Source organism: Neofelis nebulosa, chromosome 18 (assembly GCF_028018385.1).
Source record: "Neofelis nebulosa isolate mNeoNeb1 chromosome 18, mNeoNeb1.pri, whole genome shotgun sequence".
Classification (NCBI taxonomy): domain Eukaryota; kingdom Metazoa; phylum Chordata; class Mammalia; order Carnivora; family Felidae; genus Neofelis; species Neofelis nebulosa.
The window spans coordinates 27,678,702-27,705,699 of NC_080799.1; the positions used below are offsets into that span (position 1 = coordinate 27,678,702).

The following is a 26,998-nucleotide window of genomic DNA, read 5'->3' on the forward strand; positions in this document are numbered from 1 at the left end:
CGATTGGCCGAGGAGCCGCCGGGGGTTTGAATCGCGGCCCCGGCCGGGGAGGGTTCTGCCAAAGTGCCACGTTGGGCCCGGCTGCGGCGTGAGGAGCCGGCTCAGGGCTCCGTCCCGGGCGTTCGCTCCTGGGCGCCGGCCGTTGGGGCAGTTGGGCGGCACGAGTAGAGTCGGGAAGCCGGTCCGCGGCGTGCGCTGCGGGCCGCCCCGCGTCGGCGGCGGGGAACGGCTCCGGTCAGGCGGCGCCGCGGAGCCGGGGCGGCGGCGTGTCCCGCCCGAAGGCGGCTCTGGCTGAGGGCGGAGGGGCCGGCGGAGCGCCCGGGGCAGCGGCTGCGGCGGGACGGCGGCGGCGGGGGCCGCTGCCCCCGGAGGAGCCGGCCGAGATGCTGGCGGAAAACCTGGTGGAGGAGTTTGAGATGAAGGAGGAAGAGCCGTGGTACGACCACCGGGACCTCCAGCAAGGTGAGGGCGCGGTCGCTCCCCGGGCGGGCGGCCTGGACGGGGAGGCTCCCGGGTGCGAAACCGTTAAAAAGTTGGTTTCCCTGGCGGCTAGCGGACGTCAGGTGCGGGAATGTCCGGCGCTCACCTGGCGTGGGGACCGGGAGGGTGCCCAGCCCGCCGGGAGGCCGCTTCTGCGCAGTGACCCTCACCGTCCCTGCGTGTGGGGTACTAACTGCGCCGGGCACCGCTGGGACCGCCTCCCCGGTTAGCGGTTGAATCCTCCCCGCGTTACCTGGAAGTTCCGGTTGCCCCTTGCCGGCTCGCGGCCTCCGCACCTCCAGGGGGACCCCCGGCCCACGCCCGGTGGGAGCTGCTGCAGGTGTTGGGGGTAGCAGTGCTGGGGGGCGGGAACGGTGCCGGGCCCTCCCATTTCATCCGCCCGACACCTTACTTGGAGAGCAGCTTCTCTTGTCCCCATTTCCCAGATGAGGAAAGCGAGGCTAAACCGCCAAGTGACCTCCCCCAAGTCAAGCGTGGGGGCAAGCATTTTTGAACCCATACACTCGCAACGAGGAGTCCTAACTACTGCCCAGACTTTATCTCTCCTTTATCACCGGCTTACAGCTTCTTAAGTTGGGTGTCAGAAGGTTGAAAAACTTTTTTTTTGCTAATGCATCGTACACCAGATGCCAAGTGAAAATGACTTGAGGCACTTCTGCCTCTGCCACTTCTCCTGGTTGGCATCTAGTTTTTTAGTTGCAAACAGGCTTTCAGATCTGGGCCTGCCTCGGATTTCTTGCTGAAGATGTCTCAAAGAAAAATGTTAAAGCAGCCTTCAGTTTGGAGACAGTGCCCCCACCCTTTTTGGCATATTAATAGAGGGCATTTGCAATTGGGGAACGCTTTTTGTGGATTTTTAACACTGATGCCCATTTAGTCTTCCCATCAAGCTATGGATACTGTTACTGGGGGAGATAAGATTCCACTCCGAACTTCAGAGCAAACTTTTTAACCAGCACACCGAATACTCCTTAGGAATTTTATCCAGGCATCTTTGGTTTCTGCAATTCTGTGCAAATCAACTTTCTCAGCTCTAAAACGGCACTGCAAATTGACATCTCATTTAGTTGAATATTAAATGGCAGTGATACTTGTTCATGCTAATCATTGAACTTGGGGTTCGAGGTGGGGAAGGGTGTAGACTTGAGTAGCTTGTACTTAGAAAAGGAAAACAAGAAAGGAAAACATGACAAGCAACTCTTTTGAGAGGGGAGGTGGTTTTGTTCTTTCTTTTTTTTTTTTTTTTTTTAAGTGTTTCGTGGACAGTCACTTGAACCAAAGTGGTTCACAAGCTCACTTACATAGTCCAAGCTATTCAGTGGCTATAGTGCATGATTTGCCATCATGTTCCCAATATCCACAAGGCAAATTTGTCTTACATTTTAACAAACCCGTTTTCAGAATTCCCCATAAGGATTGGTGGCCTAGTTTGATACTTTCTGTAGGATTAATGAGTCAAATACTGCACCATTGCAACATTTCCCTACAATACCTTAAGCAGTTTGTATAATCGAAGCTAAATATTTTTATTTAGCAAGCATAGATCTGTATAGGCCCTTATTAAAAAATCTAGCATAACACTGATCACAAAATAGAGGCTCAGTTTTAATATTTGGTGAACTGAGGCTCTCAAACTGTTTTCATGTCTCTCTTCCATCAGGTGCTTTTGTCCACACTACACTTTACACCCTGTGGGAAGTTGTTAAGACCAGATTTAAGTTGTAATACTTAAATCTACAGGAAGCAAATGTAACATGTTGGGGTTACATGTGGAACTCTTTAACCTCTAACCAAAACAAAGTCATCAGATGTTCAAGTTTAATGAAACCTTAATGAGCACAGGTCTAAACCTCCTTAATGTCAGTTTGCATTTGGAATTTGTTCTCTGCTTTTCAGAAGACTTTCACATCTGTTATTACAGTGGACTTTGACAACCCTGTATGTCATAACCAAGTGCGTGGGGGTAGGAATAGGTGTGAAATTGCAAAAGTCATAACTTACGAATAGGCCTGTAAAAGAATAACGTCTGCACTGTGAATGAAAGAATACCTTTGTCCCAGTTTTCATTAAAAAAAATTTTTTTAACATTTTTATTTATTTTTGAGAGACAGAGACCGAGCGTGAGCAAAGGAGGGGCAGAGAGGGAGATACAGAATCTGAAGCAGGCTCCAGGCTCTGTGCTGACACAGAGCTGGGGCTCAAACCCATCAACTGTGAGATCATGACCTGAGCCGAAGTCAGACACTTAACCAACTGACTGAGCCACCCAGGAGCCCCTGTCCCAGTTTTTAAAAATTATATATTAAAGAACACCTAAACTTCTAATGAATTTTTAAGTGTGTTAATTTCTGAAAAAGTTATTATCTACTCTGTACCAGGTATTCATCTAGGCACTGGGGCCACAGTGCCTATCCACAAGATAGGATAGATAAAATCCTACCCTTGGAGTTGACAGTGTATGAATCTGTTTACTAGAGAAGCCTGGAGATGTTGCCTCCTGGTGTGTGCCTGGCTACAGTGCCTGGTGCATGGTAGGCCCTTAGTAGATATTTGCTGCTAAATACAATTTGGGAGCAAGTCTGTCCTGTTGAACAGATTGATAAACACATCTAGTGGGATTTTTATCAAGTGCGGGCATTTGTTTATTTTTTTAACATCCTCATTATTAACTTTACTGAGCAAGCCTTGTTTGGAGAGAGCTCCTAAAACAACTTTTTAAGATCCTGTTCTCAAAGTCATTAAACTACAAATTTGTTTCCTTTAGTAATAGAAGTATTATTTAAGTAGATCAACCATATCAAAGTTTGGTGGGGCATTCTTTTTTAAATTAAAATTGCAGAAAAATTCTAATCTCAGAAGGCTCTGGTCCACCATTTATACCTTGTTAGAAACATGTAAAGCTTGTGCAGGCAGAAGGAGAAAACCTTTGCTTTTACAGAACACTTTGATAAAGAGACTGTCTTTTGTCAGTGAGCTGAGTTGGCACAGTAAGAATACTGACAGTGATCTCTATGGGTAAGATCCTTTCTGGGACAGCAGGAGCCTTCTGTGCAGGTAATGATGGTGCTTGCTTTGAAATGTGTGCCTGAGAACAAGGTGGAAAGACTTCAGAGACTAAGTTTTCTTTCAGTCCAACTGCTATTATAATTGTCATTTGGTGAGCTGTGCAAGCTTAGAATAATGCTTCAAGTTTCTACTATATGGATCAGCAAATGAAATCTTAGTTTAAAGGAATCCTTAGACTTCTGCTTCTTTTCATGATGAGTACGTTTTCCAAGTGCACAACTAATTTGCTGAATCATTGTTGAAGGGTCATTAAAACTGGCACCATCATTTTTCTTGATGTTTATATTCAGGCTTTTTTGCTTTCCCAATTATAGTAACGTTGGCAACAGGAGTTACACAGAAGCATCACCCAATGACGCATCTGATTTTGTAATAGGAAAAGCTTTCAGCCTTAATGTTGTTGAATTACTGCTGCAGTCTTCAGCTAACATGGGAATATGTTGTCCTCATGGTTCATGAAAAACTGAAGTCAATTAAAAATAAAATAGCAGTGGAATTTAAAGGTTTCAGAATTTTGGAAGAAAGAGTCTTTAAAAAAAAAATCACTCAGCTGCCAGAGGTAGTTTTGCTTAAGGCATAGGGCTGAGTAGAGTACCAGTTTAAACCTTACAGTTTATCTGTTAAAATAGATGATTATCATGTGCAAAGATTGATTAGTGAAAATATTAAACATATGAAGATACTGATAGGTTGTAATTCTCAAGCCTGCAGGAAATGTGTGGTATTTTTATTTATTATTTTTGATGTCTTATTTATTTTTGAGAGAGACAGAGACAGAGCACCAGCAGGTAAGGGGCAGAGAGAGAGAGAGAGGGAGGGAGGGAGAGAGAGAGAGGCAGGCAGACACAGAATCAGAAGCTGGCTCCAGGCTCTGAGCTGTCAGCACAGAGCCTGACGCAGGGCTCGAAACTGTGAGCCATGAGTTCATGACCTGAGCTGATGTCAGATATTCAACCGACTGAGCCACCCAGGTGCCCCAGTGTGTGGTATTTTTAGTGGCTGCCTAGATCAGCTCAGTAAGTTCAATAGGATTTAGAAAAGACCATCTCTTAATGAAAATCCTTATCGTAAACTAGAGATGATCAGGTGCATGAAGCTTCAAAATGATATTGTATCATTTTGTGTCTTACTTTAAAATATAAGGACATTGAACATTCTCCCATTGCCCCCACTAATTATTTAGAAATGCTTCTTGGGCTTCCTGCCAGCTTTTGGCTTCTTATGGTTATGGAAGCCAGATGCTACACAACAGGAAATGAATTTTTTTTAAGACCAAAAAAAGACCCTTGTCTTTAAACCAACAGATGAAGTAATATCCTATTATGCCGTGTGACTTCGCAGACACTTACTTGTAGTTGAGACTTGTTTTTGCCGGAATTCTATCCTAAACATCTATGCAATATTTAGGAGATTGAGACTTCAGGTTACCGAACCAGGTTGGGGCTTTGTTTAACTGGAAATAAGGATTGAGATAAGGGCAAGTCTCAAATTATTTTCTGCTTGCTGTTTACTGGAAGCGTGCTGTGCTTGACATCTCTTTCTTCTGCAGCAGCAGGAGGAGAAAAGCTGCTCCTGGCTGCGTATTAAGTAGCAGGTAGTTTCATAAATGAATGAAAGTAGTTGAAGATGGCCACAAGTTAGCCTTGATTCTGGAGGAGGTTTTGGCTCAGGTTTTGATCGCTAGTTAAGGACACCTTTGATGAGTCTCTGGTCCTTCCCAGTGAGGAATTTCCACCTTACAACAGGCCAGGAGAGATTTAAGTAATGTCTAGGTAATGTTTATATGCTTTGTCTTTGATAAGCATGGTGGCTTCTTGGTGGGGGGGGGGGGGGGGAGGGCTGTGTATACACATTACACACCCTATGAGTACAAAGCCTCTGCCAGCGGTACATAGTTCCTTCTGCATTTAGTGAAAACAAGATATTAACTTGCCTGGAGTTGTATGTGATTTCACTCGCAGAACAGGCAGTAAAAGCCAAGTAGCTCAACTCTGGCTTCTCATCGCCATCTATAAAAACAAGTGAAAAGATTAAGTACCTCATAGAGGGAAATTTACTCTCCACCCGAAACAAAGAGGTGTGTGGGCCTCCTAGTATAAAGATGTGGAGTATGATGTAAGCGAAGTTAGAAGCTGTTGACAGTAGTTGCTGTTGTGCGGTGACTCACCATGTAGATTTGGTTAGTCAGGTAGCATCTTTGTGCTTCAGGTTGTTTCATTTGAAAATCTGGGCTAAATACCTTGAAAAGATAGAAAGATTAATATCTCTTAAGTGCTTTGAGCTGTTCGTAAAGTTCTGTGCCTTATGAATAGAAGATGTTATTTCATGGACTTGTTATCTGAAGTCTTAAGTTCATTAATAGGCTTTTTAATATTTAAATAATGAGAAAATGTATTTTAACACCTATCTGCCAACATATATACTACTTTATTATAAATGGGTGTAAGATGTTTTAAAATGAGCTGGAGTGGTGTCTGGGAGGTTTTGCTACTTTGTTTTTTCCTAATGAGGAAAAACTAATCAAGTAGAATACTAATTATGCACTCGAGTGGACAGTACCACATAACAAAAATTAATTGCTTTTCTTTTACCACTTTAGGTTAAGTTTTAATGTCGATGGTAATGAATAAACATAAAAACTTGTCAACCTCTAAAAGTCAAGTTTTTAAAGGTTTTTGTTTGTTTTGTAGAGAGAGAGCGCACCAGAGGGACAGAGGCAGGGTGAGAGAGAATCTCAAGCAGGCTCCACACCCAGCACGGACCCCAACGTGGGGTTCGATCTCATGACCATGAGATCCATGACCTGAGTCAGATGCTTAACCGACTGAGCTACCCAGGTGCCCCTAAAAATTAAAAAGCATATGTAGTGAGGTTCCCTGTTTTCATCATGAATATTGTTTTCATAATATTTTCTGACATTAAGTAAAGTGACTTTCCATCATACTTAGAGTAAAATTTAAACTGTCTCTCCATGGGCTATAAGCTCTTGTATGCTCTGCCTATGGTCCAGCTTCATCTCTTCCCACTCTCCCTCTCCCGCTTCTATCACACTGGCTTCTTGTCAGGTTGCAGACTCTGCCGGCTTCTTTCTTGTTGAAGTGCCTGTCTCACTTTTTTACTCCTCACTCTCCAAGCCTCAGCTAAAATATCCCCTCAGACTTTTCTTGTGACCTCTTTCTAAAATAGATCCTTTATTCGTTATCACCAAATCTATTTTTTTTCTCACACATCACATTCAATTGGTTGACAAATCTTTTTAGCTCCACTTTAAACCATATCTGGATTCCTACCCCTGTCTTCATCTCCTCCACTGTGGTCCAAGCCACCACCGTCTCTTACCGAGATGATTGAAGTATCCTCCTGTCACCCTGCTTCCTTCTTTATCTCTTCAGTCTGTTCACACAGCAGCCACTCATCCTGTCACAAGCCTTCACTGGGTTCCATTTTACTCAGAGTAAAAGCCAAAATCATGACCTTCTTAGTGTGGTCCTATACCAGCTGGCCCGGCAACCTTGGAGCCCCTCTGACTTGTCACCCTCTTGCCCCTTATGCACACTTCACGTCAGCCTCATTAGCTCCAATTACACTTCCTCCCAGAGCCTTTGGACTTGTTTTGTCTCTACGTGGAATGGTGGTCCTCTAGATTGATCTAGGTGGGTCATTTATTCAGTTCCTTCACACCTTAGTCCTTTTTGTTTTTTTAATATTTATTTTGAAAGAGCAAGTGCAAGTGGGCGAGGGGCAGAGAGATGGGGGGACAGAGGATCCGAAGCAGCTCCAGGCTCCCAGCTGTCAGCACAGAACCCGATACGGGGCTCTAACTCCAAAACCTGAGCCGAAGTTGGACACTCAACCGATTGAGCTGCCTAGGTGCCCCCACATCTTAATTCTAATGTCACCCTGGTCGCGTGTTCATAAATTTCAACCTCCCACATCCACATTCTTCACATCCCCCTAACTCGATACATTTTTTCTCTTTAGCACTTACTGCTATCTTTTTTTTTAATCTTTTTTTAACGTTTATTTATTATTGAGACAGAGAGAGACAGCATGAACGGGAGAGGGTCAGAGAGAGAGGGAGACACAGAATCTGAAACAGGCTCCAGGCTCTGAGCGGTCAGCACAGAGCCCGACGCGGGGCTCGAACTCACGGACCGCAAGATCATGACCTGAGCCGAAGTCGGACGCTTAACTGACTGAGCCACCCAGGCGCCCCAGCACTTCTATCTATTTTATATTTTATCATGCTGTTTCTCCCAACAGAAAGAAGCTTCATGAGGGCAGGGAATTTTTTAGCTAAGTTCATTTTTCTATTCCTAATGTCCAGAACAGCATCCGGTATTAATGAAGGTATGCATGCATGTATGAATGAAAAGTGTTTATCACATTTGGCAAATTTATTTACTTATTTACTGTCTGACTTTTCCCATTCATCTCTTGGAATGTCAGGATAACAGGAACTTCATCCATCTTATTCACCATTCTGTAGCCAAAACTTGGCATAGTGCCTAGCAATAAAAACATTAATTTGTGAATCAATGCATACTAATAATACTTTGATTTTGTATGCAGCTTAGTTTCTGAAGTACTTCCTTATATATTATTTCATTTGGTTTTTATAATCTTACACTGATAGGACCATCATCTCTCCACACAAGAATACTAAGTGTAGGGACCTTTAAAGTCACTATATTGAAAGAGTTAACCTGGTAGATGGTAGTCAGAACTGGACCTCAGACCTTCCTACTCAGTTCAGTGCATTTCTCACTATATTGAAGGACCTCCCATGAAACTTACTATGCAGATAGGTGTTTCAGTTACTTATATTAGAACTATTGTCCATTTTAGTATCATTAAATTTTTGTTTCGGGTATTGTGTATAATACAAACAAACCTTGTCTTAGGTACATATATGCCTAAGAAGAGAGAGAGTTGGAAAATTAGGCTTAAAATAGAAATATGGTAGGGCTCCCGGGTGGCTCAGCTGGTTAAGTTTCTGACTTGCGCTCATGTCTTTTTTTTTTTTTTTTTTTTTTTAATTTTTTTTAATGTTTATTTATTTTTGAGACAGAGACAGAGCATGAACAGGGGAAGGGCAGAGAGAGAGGGAGACACAGAATCTGAAACAAGCTCCAGGCTCTGAGCTGTCAGCACAGAGCCCGACGCGGGGCTCGAACTCACGGACCGTGAGATCATGACCTGAGCCGAAGTCGGACACTTAACCGACTGAGCCACCCAGGCGCCCCATGCGCTCATGTCTTGATCTCATAGTTCGTAAGCTCGAGCCCCACATCAGGCTCTGTGCTGACAGTTCAAAGTCTGGAGCCTGCTTTGGATTCTGTGTCTCCTTCTCTCTCTGCCCCTCCCCCACTCATGCTCTGTCTCTCTAGCTCTTTCTCTAAAATAAATAATAAAACATTAAAAAAATTAATATAGAAATATGGTTTGTGTTAAGTCAAAGTATAAGCTATGGACATGTAATTACCTTAAAAACTCACTGTATTGCTTATCTGATGTGCTCATCTTGGAGAAAGACATGAAGAGAAGTAGAAAAAAATGAGAGACCTGGAGCAGGTATTATTACTGATTTTTTTTTTTTTAAGTTTATTTTGAGAGAGAGAGGGGGAGGGAGGGGCAGAGGGAGAGAGAGAATCCCAAGCAGGCTCCACAGTGACAGTGCAGGGTTCAAATCCACAAACCTTGAGACCATGATGACCTGAGCCAAAATCAAGTGTCCAATGCTTAACTGACTGAGCCACCGAGACACCCCAGTTTTTCCCTTTTTTGACTTAATTTTAGTCTCCTTAGGAGTTCAGGATCTGTAATACATACTTTGACAGATTCACAACAGCCAGATTTCATGGGAACTCTAGAAACTATGGAAAGATCTGCCTGTACTTTGGCATAAAGATCTTCTAGAAGAAAGTAGACAATGATGATATGAATAAGTCCAGTCCATGAGCAAATAATTATGTTAGAGGTCACTGTGATGAATGATCATTTCTGAATGAATAAATACATCTCCATCTTACAAGTAAGGTATATAACAGTGTACATTACTGGGTAGAGGAACCCAGTTCAACTGAATTTTAAGTAGAACTCTGGTTTCTTTCTGTGCCATTTTTCCTTCCATTGGGATCTGACTGAAACTTTGTGTTGGGTTAGGTCCTGATTCATTCTTAAAAAAAATTTTTTTTTAATGTTTTATTTATTAAAAAAAAATTTTTTTAACGTTTATTTATTTTTGAGACAGAGCATGAACGGGGGTAGGTCAGAGAGAGGGAGACACAGAATCTGAAACAGGCTCCAGGCTCTGAGCTGTCAGCACAGAGCCCGATGCAGGGCTCTAACTCACAGACCGTGAGATCATGACCTGAGCTGAAGTCGGCCACTTAACCGACTGAGCCACCCAGGCGCCCCTGTTTTATTTATTTTTGAGAGCAAGAGAGAGCACGAGTTGGGGAGGGGCAGAGATAGAGGGGGAGACACAAAATCCAAAACAGACTCCAGGTTCTGAGCTGTCATTAGAGAGCTCGACGTGGGGCCCAAACTCCCAGACCATGAGATCATGACCTGAGCCACCCAGGTGCCCCTTGATTCATTCTTATTTTAAGCATTGGGTTATATACAAGGTTGAAGTGTGATCATTTGCATTATTGTGCTTGTTGACTTGTTGTGCTAGATCTCCAACTTGCTGCTGAACTTGGGAAGACGTTACTGGATCGGAACACAGAGTTGGAGGATTCTCTTCAGCAGATGTACACAACCAATCAGGAGCAGTTACAGGAAATTGAGGTAATTTACTCATTAAGAGAGTTACGCTTTGAGGTATGGCTTATTGCTGTTACTGTACCAATCATGTTCTGCACTTTCAAAGAAGCATTGGAGAGGGTGGGGAGGTTGATTTCTATTTTCTTCATGCTTTCCCAACATAGAAGTCTGATGAAAGAAATTTCTCTCTTCACCCTTGGTGAAGTGTATTACACTTGGTCCAGTATTTACCAGTATGTGAAGCACAATAAAGTTGTCCATATTATACTTCATTTTTTACTTTTTTCTTTTAAAAAATGAATTACACAATATTCCAGATATGCCAAGAGGTATAAGAATAATACAGTTAACAGCTGTGTACCCACCACCCAGCTGAAGTAAAAATACCCACATTGTTGAGGCTCCCTCCTTGGTTACAGCCCCTCTCCTAACCACTGCCAAACTCCATCCTAAATTTGGGTTTAGATGGAAAAAATTTTAAATCATATTACCTGATTTTATAACATGTTTAAACTTCTTATGCCATTCAGGAGTGCCTGGGTGGCTTAGTTAGTTAAGCATCTGACTCCTGATTTCGGCTAAGGTCATGATCTGACCTTTGTAAGATCCCAGCCCTAAGTCAAGCTCCGTGCTCAGCGTGGAGCCTGCTTGGGATTCTCTCTCTCTGCCTCTCTCTCTGCCCCTCCCCTGCTCGTGCTCACTCACTTGCAATCTCTCTTTCTCTCTCAAATAAATAAGTAAACTTAAAAAAAAACAAAACAAAACAACCTTCTTGTGCCATTCAAAGAATTAATCAGGGACACCTGACTGGTTCAGTCAGTAGAGCATGTGACTCTTGATTTCAGGGTCTTAAGTTTGAACCCCATGTTGTGGGTGGAGTTTACTTAAAAAAAATTAACCATAAAATAGATATTTCTTTCTCCCTGCTATGACCTTAATTTATTTACATTTTTAGTAGATTTTTTTTTAATTAAAAAAAAAATTTTTTTTTAATGTTTTATTTATTTTTGAGACAGAGAGAGACAGAGCATGAACGGGGGAGGGACAGAGAGAGAGGGAGACACAGAATTGGAAGCAGGCTCCAGGCTCCGAGCCATCAGCCCAGAGCCCGATGCGGGGCTCGAACTCACGGACCGCGAGATCGTGACCTGAGCTGAAGTTGGACGCTTAACCGACTGAGCCACCCAGGCGCCCCAATAGATTTTTTTTTAATTAAAAGAGTACTTTTTCCTTTAGTTGAACAAACTAAAATGAAATATACTAGATTAAGGCTTTAAAAATGCAAGGTGCTGTCTTATAAATGGTCCCACTCTAGTAGCCCAGTTATGTGTAAGCCATGTGACTGTAAAGATGATAATTTTGGATATTAACCTGACAGTTGTCTGATTAGAATACTTTTCTCCATGCTCCAACCCCCCCGTATGCCCACCCAAAAAAGCTTTGCACTTAAATTACAATTCCTTCTCTTCAAATTGGTACATTAAAACCAGCACTCTAGTGTGAGTGTAAAAGACCTTAGAACAGTGATCACGGGCGCCTGGGTAGTTCAGTTGGTTAAGTGTCTGACTTCTGATTTCAGTTCCAGTCATGATCTCACAGGTTCATGAGATCAAGCCCCACCACAGGTCCTGTGCTGATAGCGAGGACCCTGCTTGAGATTCATTCTCCCCCTCCTGCCCCTCCCCAACTTTTGCACACTTGCTCACAAGTGTGCTCTCCCTCTCAATAAACAAGTAAATATTCTAAAAAAACCAACCGTGATCAGAACTTACTGAGTCTAATTATATACTGAACCAGGTTCTAGAAACTCAAAGAAGTAGAATTATATATAGTCCTTGACTTCTAAGCAATCAAAATTACACAAACTTCAATTTTTTAATACAAATAAATCTACCATCAAAACTAAGGCAAATTCATAATCTCAGTATCCTTATTTTTACGTAGTAGCCATAATTAAGATGTGTATATACAGTCGATCTGCCTCTTCATCAGGATTTACGAATATAGCCAATAATGTGATTGGCTATGTGGGAAATACACTTTTATCGTTCTAGGAAGGTGTATCTTGTAATGATATTAAAGTCACCAGCTGCCACTTTTAGCGCTTTTCTATATCAGAAGAGTGTAGAACATGCCATACCCAAAATTAGATGTAATTACTGTACAGTTTGTCAGAAACCTAAAAATGCAGAAAAACCAGGCATTTTTTTGAAAGTTTATTTATTTATTTTGAGAGAAAGAGAGGGAGCATGTGCATGTGAGTGGGGGAAGGACAGACAGAGAGAATCCCAGAGAGAATCTAACAGCACAGAATCTGACTCAGGGCTTGATCCCATGAACTGTGAGATTATGACCTGATCCAAAACCAAGAGTTGGGTGCTTAACTGACTGAGCCACCCAGGTGCCCTCCAGAAATACCAGAATAAATTTTTTAAAACTATTAAAACTAGCCAAATGTTGTACGTGCTCAAGGAATTCGTACTTGCTTTGTGTTGTAGACTTTGCTTTACAACTCATCAGAAGATGTCCTAGGGTAGTCTATGAAGTAGTCTATGAAAACTATCATATATTGTGAGATATGTCTATTAGTATTTGTGTAGAAGCATTTTCTTAATACACTGTATTGATGTTTTCTATGAAAAGCACCTGTAAATCATTGTAACTGAATTCTATAACTGCTACTTATTTTAGAATATCTCCCAAGTATAGATGAAAAAAGGGTATTATTTGCATACTAAGAGAATGATGCCTATTTGCTACCACTGTAGGAGATCACAAACACAATTGCTTTATGATCTAAGTTACTTATTTTCTACCTTTTTTTCCCTGTTGTATTGAGGAATATTAAGACAGATTGTTAACATTCTGAAAAAAAAAAATCCACAGATCTTTAAGATTCTCCAAATCTATAAGTAACACTGTATACCATCTATTGTTTTCTATAAGATGTTGCAAAGCATAATGGAAATGAACTACTCATACTCAGTTCACATCTTAATGGTTAAATAAATATGAAATTAAATACATGTATAAACTATTCAAATAAATTTAGCCTGGAGTATTCCAGAAATGTTTTCATGAATCTCTTGTTTCCATAATAGAGCATGCAGTCCCCTGGTTCTTAGATCCAAGAATTGTAGCTTTCAACATTTTACTCTTTATCCAAAGCTGTGTTTTGGCTGAGAACAACACTGTCATAGATTACTTCTCTGCCATTGCACTTGGCTTTCTTCTTTCTTTTTGTAAATCACTTTATGAAAGTCAATGGGGATGGGACAAAATGGGATGAAATGGCAGTGCTGGTTAAGCCCACTTAGCAGTGAGAGGACCCCCACAAACTTGCCTTGTTGCCTGCTCAGTTCACATCTGCTCCTGTGCGGACTTACAAATCACAACATAGACTTGCAATAGTCTAAAACAAGGAAGGCTTGATGTTCTTATAAAAGTAAGTGGGCATCCAAAGAGCCTAATTCCCTACTAAAAGGGAATTATGTGCCTCTTATCGTTGTAACCTTTAGGAACCCCCTAAACTTTATAAGGGCTCTTTCCTTAATTAAAACCTTCTATCAGTTTCTTTTTCTCTTTTAAGTAAACTTTTTATCGAAATACACATGCAGAAAACACAGATCCTAAATATATAGTTCAGTGAGTTTTCATAAAGTAAACGTATTAATACAGTCAACACCCAGATAAGAAATGAGAACACTATCAGCTCTGCCAGTTGTCACTGCCACTAACCGGCATTCTAACACCTAGATTAGCCTGTTTGAACTTTACGGCTTGTATAGGTTTTTTGTTTTTTTAATTTTTTAGCGTTTTGTTTTTTCTTTTTTTAGAGACCGTTAGCCGGGAAGAGGGGCTGAGGGAGAGGAAGGGAGAAAGTGAGAGAGAATATTAAGCAAGCTCCATGCTCATTGTGGGGCTCGATCTCATGAACGATGAGATCATGACCTATGCCAAAATCAAGAGTTGGGTGCTCAAACGACTGAGCTACCTGGGTGCCCCCCACTTGGGCACTTTTTTTTCTTAATATTTTTTAGTTTGTTTGTTGTTTATTTTTTAAATTTATTTAGTTTGTTTGTTTTATTATTGAGAGAGAGCAGAAAAGAGTAAGCAGGGGAGGGGTAAAGAGAGAGGGAGAGAAAGAACCCGAAGCAGGCTCTGCACTGTCAGCACAGAGCCCAGCGTGGGGCTAGAACCCTGAACCGTGAGATCATGACCCGAGCCGAAATCAAGAGTCGGATGCTCAGCCAACTGAGCCACCCAGGTGCCCCCCACTTGTACAAGTTTTAAGCTAACTTTTCAGAATGTTTATTGGGAGTTTTCCTGATTAGAAAAGTAATACATGATCATTTTTTGAAGTTAGTAAAAGGTGTAATTGAAAACCAGAAAGTCAGCCTTTACTCTACCCCCAGAAAAATTTGAAATGAGACAATCCATAAAAATAGTACTGGTACAAACTACTTAAAGTGGATAAACAATATTGCAGAACTGGTAATAATACTAGGATAAAATCCCCCAAACTGGACTCATTATAGACATTATAGAAATAGACAAGTAAGAAACTGTCAAAGGGTATTTTGAAAGTAGAACTACAAATGTGCTCTCAAATACTCGGCGGGTTTCAAATAATCCTAGTAGAAATTGATCGATCGGTATTCTTTTAGAGATGGTTATTAATTGTAAAAAAGAAAAAATATTAAACTATTGAAAGTAATGATTGGCTTCAGAGATGCCTGCAGCCTGTGTCACTTGTATTCAGTGTTGATCTGCACAGTAAGTTTTTCTCTCCTGGATGAGGGGAGGAGAGAGTACTTCAGAGAGTAATGAGATCTGACACCCTCAGACACAATTGGATTCTCTTCAAGATTCCTACAAACACGTAAGCAAGCCTACAGCCTTGTGTTTTGTTGCCTCTCTGCTTGGAAATCTGCATGATTCCCAACAGTGACAGGACTTGTCACTCCCACTCAAAGGTCTGGCCTTCAAGGCATCCCTTCTTTCATCAAGAGGTTATGTCTTCCTTAGAAATTTTAAAGCATTTTATGCTTCCTTTACTACATTTACCAATATTCTGTATATTATATTGACTGATTTGTTTCAGTCCCTCCTCCCCACACCCGTTTGTTTCCCTTTGCTGTTGCTGTGTTTATCCATGATAGATCATCAATAAACGCGTGTTGAAATCAGTATCTTAAGAGAGGACAGATAAACAGTTTGCAATCCACATCTGATGATTCCTAAGCTGTGGATTTCCACCTCTGGAGATTTTTTTAAGAAGATGGAAGGAGCTCTGGCTTCAGCCTTAGAAGATTGAGGTTTAAGCCCTCAATTCTATGGCAAATAGCTAGAGACTTGAGGCATGTGAATTACTTCTCAGGTCCGGTTTGCTCCACTGTGTCTTGGTGATAAGAATGCTTGTACTACATTGGTACAGACTTGTTCTGAGGGGATGAGATTATGTAAGTGTTTGCTTTTATTTTGGATGTAGAAATTGTTGCATAGTTTATCCGTGTTTTAAGAATTTTAGTAATGAAAGAATCTTAATTCAGAAAAAAAAAATAAATCCTTTTCAATTACTGGAAAATTGATCTTAAAAACAAGCCAAGCTTTTAATAGATTATATTATAAATGGTTTTTATTTTCATATTCATGCCCTTTTTTTCCAACTTAAATTTCCTACAGGGGAAATAAAATATTTTAATCAGGGAAAAGAGGTTTTTCAAAAGTAATAAGAAATCTTTCTTCAGTATTGTAGAAGGTCATTTTGATTCTAAATTCTGAGGATTTGGGCTGTAATCCTTAGTATAAGGATAATCCCAAAAAAGCCAAATTTCCATTCCCTTCCTTATGCATTTTTAGTTGGGGTTGTTGGTCTTTTCCTGCATTCTAGGTCGGGGTGCTACAATTGCAAATAGGTGTTAATATAATTCTGCTGGCCTTTCTTTTTTAAAGTGTTGCCTCAGTTGTAAGGTGACCTGTTTTATAGCTTTTGTGCATAACCTGAACCTTGTACTCAAAGTCAAGGTGACCTTCTATGTAAATTCCAAGACAGGCATGTGATAACTCACAGAACTTAAATGTTTATACTTTTGCCTATAAAGTGAACATTTTTGCCTGTGATTTTGCTACTTTCATGTTCCCCTCCCAATGTTTTGCTTAAATGTCTCCCTTTCCACGGTTTAATATGGCAGATACTTTTGTACGTGAGCAGTTTTTGCCACTTGAATTTGGGGATCTTGGCAGTCCCATCAAATTTACTTGAGGTTGTGTATCAAAGATTCTGGATGGAGAAAACCAGAACATTAGTAGCATACCTGTGCCTTTAAATGAAGGTTAGAAAATGAGCTAACCTGTTTCCTTCTAGATTGAGAAAAAATTTGATAAAACTAATTTGAAACTTGAGAGGCCAAGCATAAAGCGTTACGCTCTACATAAATGGAGTCTGGATTCTCTAGCCCTATATGAGAACTTGCTGAGAGATCTATTAATTTTTCTTTTAAGTTGCTGACCAAGTTAGTTCAGACTTCTTTGTTAGGTAATCTGTTACAGGTTCTTAGGGGAAGTAAAGGGCTTCTCTGATTAGTTTTGATTTAATAATAATAAGATTAAACTCCTACCATGTGAAAACAAGCTCCCTGCCATTCTTTAGATTGTTCTTAAAGCCAAATCCTCTAAGACCAAACATCACAAGCTCTTTGTAAATGGTCTCATTGTGTTTTTATTACAGGTTGATATATCAAATGAGGGGGACTTATGGTAGCTTTTTTTTTTTTTTAGCATGCTAGTCTTCCGCACCCCCCAGTGTGTGGTTTTACTGTCTGTAGTTTCAGTTATTGTGGTTAGGCCCTGTCCAGAAGCAGATGATCCTCTTCCTGATGGATGGTCAGAAGGTCACTATTAGCCCAACAGCTGTGTCACACCTCCTGCGTCCTCTTGTGGGCATTTTATCACCTCCCATCATCACAAGAAGGTGGTACACGACTATGAGATATTTTGAGACCACATTCGTATAACTTCTATTACAGTATATAGTTATAATTGTTCTATTTTATTATTAGTTACTGTTAATTTCTCACTATGCCAAATTTAAATTAAACTTCATCATAGGTATGCATGGATGTATAGGGAAAAAACGGTCGTATATTTAGGGTTTAGTACCAAACATGGTTTAGGCATCTGCTGGGGGTCTTTGAATGTGTATCCCCAGTGGATAAAGGGGGACTGCCCTAGCCTCTTTGTACTTATTTGCGTATTTACTTGTTTCCTTTATGTTGGCCACAACTCTAATTTGAACATTATATCTTTAAAAGGGGTTAACAGCTTGGGGCCCACATAATAGCTGGTAGGAATTATAAAGGTCTTTCAGATTACTGGAAGGTATTCTTGCCATGGAAATAAATTAGAAACATCTATAAATGGAGCTAGAGAGGAGAGAATTAGTGGCTAACAGGGCCTTTTCCCAAGAGGGCTTTACCCAAGACCCTTCTCAAAATCTTTCAGTTAAGTGTCTCAACATTTCAGTGGCCCTAGTTGTGTAGAGAGCACAATAAGCTGTTGTCCAGAAGTCTAGAAATTGCTGTTTAGGGGCACTTGGCTGGCTCAGTTGGTAGAGCATGTGACTATTGATTTCAGGGTCTTGAGTTCAAGCCCCACAGTAAGAGTAGAGCCTACTTGAAAGAAAGAAAGAGAAAAGGAAGGAAGAGAAAGAAAGAAAGAAATTAATTGACATTTAGCCAATGTATTTTTAGTCCCTACTGTGTGTCAGGAATTGTGCTGAATGAACTAGGTATACAGAAGAGGCTTTCCTTTTCAAGGAGGGTTAGAAAGACTGGACACTAACAACTATGCAATTTGGGTGTTTATTATTACACTGTTTTGAGGGAAATTAATAGGGTGCCTTGGGAAGGGGGCTGCTTTCGAGGGGGTGGTTTGGAAAGGCTGCTGAAGAGGTTACGTTTGAACAGAGACCTAAATTTGTGCCATACTCGATGCTGAGCATGGAGCCTGCTTAAGATTCTCTCTCTCCCTCTGTCCCTCTCCCCCACTTGAGCTCTCTCTCTAAAATAGAAGAAAATAAAAAATTTATGTCATAGGTCCCTTTGGCTGTCTAGTGAGGTCTGTCTGTGTGATGATCCTCTTAAAATACATAGAGTTACAAAGGGAATCTGTTAGATTGAAATGCCTATCAAAACATTGAAAAAATGAATGTGTGATGTAGTAATAAGTTTCTTTATTAATACATTAAATACTAGGATCTAGGGGCGCCTGGGTGGCTCAGTCGGTTGAGCGTCCAACTTTGGCTCAGGTCATGATCTTACAGGTGGTGGGTTCGAGCCCCGCATTAGGCTCTGTGCTGACCGCTTGCTCAGAGCCTGGAGCCTGCTTCAGATTCTGTCTCTCCTTCTCTCTCTGCCCCTCCCCTACTCACTCTTTGTCTCACTCTGTTTCTTAAAAATAAATAAATGTAAAAAAAAAAAAAAAAACTAGGATCTAATGTCAGACTAAAAACTGTAATTTCAAATAGTGATGAGTGTTACCAATGAATCAAGATTTCTGCAGCCTCTCTGACATGATATGAAAATGTCTGTGATTTCTATTGGTGATGAAGTCCTAGGTGCCCTGTCATACTACTGATGGCTTGCTGCCTCCATTCAAAATCAAAGGGAATGCTAAATTTCAGTTAGAAGTTAGAGAAAATGAACACGTAACTTCTCTTTCATCCAAGTTCACAGACCCTCTCAATTCTGTGTGAGGACCCCATGTTAAGAACTGCTGGATTAGATGGAGCCAGCAGGAAAAACACATCCTTAAAGGAAGGGGGAGCTTGCTTAGAGTAAGGCAACTCTGCATTTTTAAGGTAAATGTGTGAAATAAGGAAGAATCGGTAGCTTCCCGGTGAAACTGGAAAAACCATTTAAGAGACAGTTGGGAAAATATTAATACTGAAACATAAATAGTTGATAGTAAGGGATTATTGGGGTATTTAGGTATGGTTAAATTGTAGTTAAAAGGTTCTCTTAGAAATACATGAATCTGTATACCTCAATTAAGATGTCTTGGATGTGTGGGGTGCCTGTGTGGCTCAGTGGGATAAGCGTCTGACTGGATTGCAGCTCAGGTCATGGTCTCGTGTTTCGTGGGATCGAGCCCAGTGTCAGGCTCTGTGCTGACAGTGCAGAGCCTGCTTGGGATTCTCTTTCCCTCTCTTTTTCTCAAAAGAAATAAGCTTAAAAAAAAAAAAAAGGCTGTCTTGGATTTGCTTAAAATGATTGGAGATGAGAGTAGAAAAGTAGAGGTGTGACAAGACTGATAACTGTTGAAAGTGGATGATGGATAGATGGAGCCTCATTAAACCATTTTTCTGCATTTATATGTTTGAAATTATCCATAATAAAAAGCTTTTTAAAGGTAGATAAAATTAGCCATCTGCAAAGAGTCAGTACTTGGGTGGACTAAGAATTTAGGCAGCAGCACTCAAGGTGAAAACACCTCATACATTATTTCCCGGAAGTATGGTAAAAAATGCTGCTGCAGCAGTTTAATACAGCTTCATTTTTGTGGAGCGCTCCAACTAAACCAAGTCCTAAGAAGGGAAGCGGTAAACAGTAAGCTTAAGAATCACTGTTGATCTAAGTGAATGCTGATGCCTCCCGGACCCAAGAGAAAGAGACATTAGGTTAGGGGAGGGGGGAGACCTCCACGATTTTCCATGTCAAAGAACAACATTCCTCTAGTAAGTGTGATCCATGGACCACTCTTACTAATATCACCTGGGGTTTTTGCTAAAAATGCAGAATGCTGGCTCTACCCCAGTCTCACTGACTCAAAATTTTAGGGGAAAGGGGCCCAGGTTCCTATAGTTTAATCCCCCAGATGAATCTTAACACATGTAAAGTTTGAAAACGCTAACTGTAGGTAGAGATGAGAATACCTTTTATCGAGCAGTTGTACCATATGCCAGATACCATGCCAAACCCTTCACATTCTTTTTAATCTTACAGCAACCCTTGTGAGGTAGGTGATGAGGAAATCTCACCTTAGAAGAATTAAGCTACTTGCCAAAGGTCACCTGGTTAGAAGTGGTAAAGTGTAACTTCAAATTCTGACCCCAGAGCCTATGCTTTTAGCTATGGCAGCCTCCCACCAGGCTCTTTTCGCTCATCCAATGCCCACCACAAGATTTCTGTGAGAATTGAAAAAATTATAAAGCAGATGTGTCCTACAGAGGATGTGAATATTCTAGTCACCGGGCAGAGACCGCTCCTATTGTAAATTAATACTTAGTGTCTGGTCTATGTGTTACCTTTTTTTCAGGTTGTTGTGAATCCTCCCAAAGAATACTTAAGGCCTCTACTTGATATAAAAGCGGCTTGCAAAATTTCTGTAGCTATTGTATGTATTCCTGTGTTCTAAACCTTTGTTCCTAAGAGATTGAACACCTTCCCTTCATTGACGGGACCTACTAGGACATTGCCAGCCAGAGGGCAGGGTTAAGGGCCGACTCCTGGAGAAGCTGGTGGGGGTGGAGGGAATGAAGAATAAACAGAAGCTTTTACAGGGACTGCTCTGTGCTCACTTACCTTATTTAATACTTCAAGCCCTACAAGATAGGTTAGTAACCGATCCACAGTTCCTTATTTTCAATTCCAAACCCAAAAGGCTCTGTAAAATAAGATTTTTTTCTTAAGTTTACAGCAGATTCATTTGGTAGCAAACTCTGAACTAAACTGCTGTGAGGCTGTTTTATGATCCTTATTCATACTTTTTGATGCAGAAATATTAATGCTCAAGGGGTGCCTGCCTAGGTGGCTCAGGTCATGGTGGTTTGGGAGTTCTAGCCCTGCATAGGAGCCTGCTTGGGATTCTCTCTCTCCCTCCCCCTCTCTCTGCTCCTCCCCCATTTGCACTCTCTCCCTCTTTCAAAATAAGTAAATAAACTTTAAAAAAAGTTTAAAATATTAATGTTCAATTATAGGGTGCTGCCCATACCTCACTGAGGATGCTATAAAGTGTATGGTGTGTGTGCCATATTGTTCTAAAATTTAAATAATTTTCTAAAACATTTTTGGCCCCAAGAGTTTCAGATGAGAAAGTTGAAGTTAGGAGAGTTAAGTGTTTTCTCAACACCTTGCTACCAAGTTATAGAATTAGATATAAAAAGGTCACATAGGGGCACCAGGGTGGCTCAGTCAGTTAAGCATCTGACTTCCTCTCAGATCATGATCTCCCAGTTCATGAGTTCAAGCCCCATTTCAGGCCCTGTGCTGACAGCTGAGAGCCTGGAGCCTGCTTCAGATTCTGTGTCTCCCTCTCTCTCTCTGCCCCTCCTCTGCGTGCTCTCGCGTGCACTCTCTCAAAAATAAACAATTAAGTTAAAAAATAAAAAGGTCATTTATGCTTTGTTTCTCAACTTTGCCACATGGTCATTTAAAGAGCCCATTGAAAATCATTGAGCACGTTCTTTGAAGGAAATCTATTAGCTCTGCAAATAAATTTGTACAGTTGACCCTTGACAACACAGGTTTGAACTGCATTGGTCCATTTACACAAGAATTTTTTTTTTTTATAAATACAGAACAATACTGTAAAAGTATTTTATCTTATGATTTTCTTTACATTTTCTCTAACTTCATTGTAAGAATATAGTAGATAGTATATATAACAGACAAAATATGTATGTTAATCAACTGTTGTCAGTAAGGCTTCTGTCAATAGGCTATTAAAGTTTGGGAGAAGTCAGAAGTTATACACGGATTTTCAACTGTCTGGGGGTCGATGCCCGAAACCCCTGTGGTGTTCAAGCATCAACTGTATAGTTGTATAAAAAGCCCAAGAAAAGTGTTTTTAAGGTCCATTTAGAAAGCAGTCTTAGCTGTACCAGAATAAATAATCTGGTAATTTTTTTATGAGTGAGGAGGATTGTGGTGATAACTTTTCTCACAGCATTAAAAATAACAAGAGTCTTTGAATCCTAGTAAGCTAAATATCTCTTTCTGCTTAAATCAGTGTTATTTTCCCTATTTTTTGGTCCAGGATAGCTCATTTAGAGAAGAAAATTTGATTTTTTTCCAAGCAAAAAATCATCTAACGTTCTCTAAAGAGAGAAAAAATACATGGTCTTTTTGCTTAAACATTGATCATGTGTTCCATACTTTTTTCTCTTGTGGGATTATCAGGCTCCCTATAGATTTTCGTGTTGAATCTTAATTTTATGTGTGTATTGTGCTTTGTAAGCGTAGATCAGCCTTATATGATACATAGGATGTTGGTAAGCATTAGGGGAAGTAAACATATAAAGGATGGCCTATGTTTATTTCCTCTTAGATAGGTACTTTAATTGGGATTTAAAGTTTTTTTCATAAAACGAACCTGTAGTATTGTGGCATAATAAAAATCATAGATTTGATCTTTGTCTCCAGTTCCTGGCACAGAGCTTCTAAAACCCTTGGAATTTCCTGAGTGATAGGATGGGAACTGGTTGCCAGAAGGAACACACCCATGTTATTAGAGGGTTAGAACCATCAGTCCAACCCCCACCCTCTGGGGAGGGGACTGGGGCTGAAGATTGAGTTCAGTCACCAATGCCAGTGATTTAATCAATCATGCCTATGCAGTGAAGCTTCAGGAAAACCGTGAAACCAGAGCACATCAATGTGCTGGGAGGGCGATGTGTCTGAAGAGGGCATAGAAGCACCACTCTGCACTCCCATACTTTGCCCTATGCATCTCTCCCATGTGTTCTTCCTGAGTTGTTCTCCTTTAAAGCAGTCTGTAAATACAGCGATTTCCTGAGTTCTGTGAGTTGTAGTGAATTACTGAACCTGAGGGGAGGTCATGGAAACCCTCATATTTATAGCTAGTTTGTCAGAAAGAAGCACAGGTGGTCTCTGAGCCTTGCAACTGGTGTCTGAAGTGGGGCAGTTTCATGGGACTGAGCCCTTCCTAACCTGTGGGGTCACTACAGGAAGGTAGCATCAGAATTGAATTGTAGGCTACCTGGTTGGTGTTAGCGAATCGGAGAATCGGTGTTGGGACGCTGCAGGTGCTTTATCTGCCTAGTGTGTCGCCTGGTCACAATCATCTTCTCTTACAGTATCTGACCAAGCAGGTGGAGCTCCTACGGCAGATGAATGAGCAACATGCAAAAGTTTATGAGCAATTAGATATAACAGCACGGGAACTGGAAGAAACCAATCAAAAGCTAGTTGCGGACAGCAAGGCCTCACAGCAAAAGATTCTGAGGTAAATTTTCTAGAATCCATTGACGAAGCCCTAGGGTAAGTCATTTAGTATAAACTAGAATAGAACTTGCACATAGAGGGTTTGGGTCAACACGGGGTATGGTTTAACTTAATTCTTTATGGAGAATAGAGATTAAGTAGAAGTCCTTTCCAATTAAGAAAACCCAGTTTGAGTGGCTGGCGACTAATCTCTCCTCACTGCTTATGCCCTTAATTTAATATGACAGCAGCAAATGGCTTCTATCTGTTCCTCACAGTCTGACTGAAACCATCGAATGCCTACAAACCAACATTGACCACCTCCAGAGCCAAGTGGAGGAGTTGAAGTCATCTGGCCAAGGAAGAAAGAGCCAGGGGAAGTGTGACCAGGAGAAATCAGCACCCAGATTCTCGTGTCTGAAGGAACTTTACGACCTCCGCCAGTAGGAGCCTGCCTTTCTTTGGCATTTATGAGCAGGGGGACGTCTCATGTCAGGGACACATACTGGATCCCAGTAGATTAAAAGTACCCTTTTAAGAAATGCCACTTGGTTATTAGACCACCAGTGGTTTGAACAAAACCACTTAGCTTAAACATACGATGGATAGAGTTCTTGAGTCTTGGTAATTCAGCAAAAGCTTATTTTTGGAAGTCTTGGGAGTGCTCACTTCAGTGCTTTTCATGTGTTAAGTCTTCATTTAAATTAAGGTGCAGTACTTGTGATAGACTACAGATTTGGGGGCTGTACCTCACATTAGGGTGCAAAAAATTGAAATGTCAATAAAACAAGTTTTTTGCCTACAGAAATGCCTTTATAATTTAGAGTTAAGAGACTGCATCTTTAAGGACTATTTATTTCTTGAGCACCTATTGTATGGCAGGTGCTCTGCCAGACATGAGTGGTGAGCAAAATAGACACCATTGCTCCTGCCCTCACACTTTCACTCTCAAGGAGGGGCAGATACAATCATCACAAAGATAAACCCAGTTACAAGTTGCCTAGGACTCTACGCAGGAGAGAGACCAGCTTCTGCATTTTGGTAGTTTTCAACCTTGACCCTTCATCAAATCACTTTGGAGTTTTTCAAACTGCAATGACAGTGAGGCCCTTAGGCCTAAATTAAAATCTCTAGATGCAGGTAAAAAACTATCCAGATGATTCTGATGCACAGCCAAAGTCGAGAACCACGGGGCCATTCTAATTTCCTTGAAAGGTATCCATCATACTGCTGGGCTTTGAGAATAGGTGTTCTGAAGTACTTTTAATGGTTAAAAAAAAAATAGTCACAAAAATTATGTTTTCTTACATGTGTTTATTTGCCAGCCTTACATAATTTCGTGTTAGCCACTGCCCTAGTATGGAATAGGCAAATAAATAAATAAATAAATAAATAAATGATAACCATCAGAGTTCCTCAAAAATACTTAGTTGGAAAAAAAAAAATCAATCTCTTTTCATTCCCAGTCAACCTACATAATATATTCTTTCGACATTTTTCTCCTAGACACTTTGTGTATGATCATGTGTTTGCCGAGAAGATCACTTCCTTACAAAGTCAGCAAAGCCCCGATGAGGAAGAAAATGAGCACTTGAAGAAAACAGTGACGATGCTGCAGGCCCAGCTGAGCCTGGAGCGGCAGAAGCGGGTGACGATGGAGGAGGAATATGGGCTGGTGCTGAAGGAGAACAGTGAACTGGAACGGCAGCTGGGAGCCACGGATGCCTACCGCGCTCGGGCGCTGGAGTTGGAGGCCGAGGTGGCCGAGATGCGGCAGATGCTGCAGTCGGAGCATCCATTCGTGAATGGCGTCGAGAAGCTGGTGCCGGACTCTCTGTTCACCCCTTTCAGAGAACACAGCCAGAGCCTGCTGGAGGAGCTGTTCCTGCCTTTGCCAGAAGCACACAGAAGGCCTCTTAAGCGCAGCAGCAGTGAGACGGTGCTGAGCAGCTTGGCCGGGGGGGACATCGTGAGGGGCCACGAGGAGACCTGCATCCGGAGGGCCAGGGCTGTGAAGCAGAGGGGCATCTCCCTTCTGCATGAAGTGGACACTCAGTACAGTGCCCTGAAGGTGAAGTATGAGGAGTTGCTGAAGAAGTGCCAGCAGGGAGAGGACTCCCTGTCCCACAAGGCTGTGCAGACCCCCAGAGCTCTCGCCAAAGACCTGGTGGGGACCAACGCCCAGCCTGAGCTGGGCCCCAGCGGCTGGGAACCAGCCTCTGTCACCCCAGAGCCCGTCAGTTCCCCCACCGCCACAACACCTCCGGAATACAAGGCGCTTTTTAAAGAGATCTTTAGTTGCATCAAGAAAACAAAGCAAGAGATAGATGAACAGAGAACAAAATACCGATCTCTCTCCTCTCATTCCTAATTCAACCTCCAGCTCTACTACTAATTGGCTCGTTTGCTTTCACCTCTGTCTCCCACTCCGACCGGTGTCTGTAAACCCCATGGCCACGTGGCTCATGACGTTTGCCTCGCTGTTTTGCTTACTAAGCAGCCAACAGCAGGGAACAAAGGTGGCTGCTGGTGTCAGTTCTATAACCCGGTTCCGTTTAAGCTCCTCAGGAAATCCCGTGACAACCTGGCCTCTGGCTGGCGCACTGATTTGTGTTGTGATTCCTTGAAAAGCCCCAGAACCATTGGAGGGATAGATGTGTGTTCCTAGAGAAGTAGGCCTGGAGTCCCTATATATGTAGTATATAGAGAGTGTATAGTATACTGGGGAAAAGGGCAGAGTTGAAACAAAACTAAGGCGACTCCTACTGCCTCCTCGCTTCTCAAAACTGTGTAGGAGTCAGATGGCTGCCAACCTGAAATGGCTTCATAAACACTGTTGTATACTGTGAACTCGTTAAGAAGAATGTCCAGGAGAAAGCAGGGTCTAACCCAAAATCAACGGCATTAAAAAATACTCCAAGCCTTGAGTTTGGTTACATCTGCTACCAGTTGAGCTGTGACTGACAAGGAATCATAATATGTCTAAATCCAACTGATACCAAACTGAAAGGCAAGCTCTGGTTTGACCTTTGCTGTTACCATCTTGCTAGCTCATGAGCATAGGCCCTGGAGGGCCCCCACCCCCACCTTCAGATGTTTTTACTCAAAGCTATAGTGGTTAGCATAGGCAAATATGTAAATCATTCTTAAAGTCAGACTAAAAAAGCAAGATCAAACCCCTCACTGTGTTGTCCAAGCTGGCTAAGCTGACAGCTACAGGCTGCCCTTGTTCAGTTCCTGTCGTTCCTATACATGTTTTTGACTTGCTGCAGAAATTCCCATTTGCTACTTTATTAAACAGTATTGTTCTTTGGGAATCTACTCATCCTCTCACTTTGCATACTTTTAATTTAAAACTATTTAAGAGAACTGAAGTTCCACTTACTGTATATATTTTTTCTAAAAACCAAATAAAACTACCTGTGAAAATGAACAAA

The 26,998-nt window shown here is 41.5% G+C and overlaps 1 protein-coding gene across 3 annotated transcripts; it reads left to right on the forward strand.

Moving 5' to 3' along the window:
- The first annotated feature begins 153 nt into the window (after positions 1-153).
- Positions 154-26,998, forward strand: CDR2 (cerebellar degeneration related protein 2). Of its 3 annotated transcripts, none has more exons than XM_058710773.1 (5): positions 154-462; positions 10,250-10,362; positions 23,435-23,583; positions 23,840-24,004; positions 25,068-26,998. In XM_058710773.1, exons 1-5 carry the CDS (start codon positions 384-386, stop codon positions 25,930-25,932), a joined length of 1,371 nt encoding a protein of 456 aa, XP_058566756.1. In that variant the 5' UTR covers positions 154-383; the 3' UTR covers positions 25,933-26,998. The 3 variants fall into 3 exon arrangements, with proteins under 3 accessions (XP_058566756.1, XP_058566755.1, XP_058566757.1); XM_058710772.1 differs by lacking the exon at positions 154-462 and adding an exon at positions 7,872-7,917; XM_058710774.1 differs by lacking the exon at positions 154-462 and adding an exon at positions 9,413-9,606.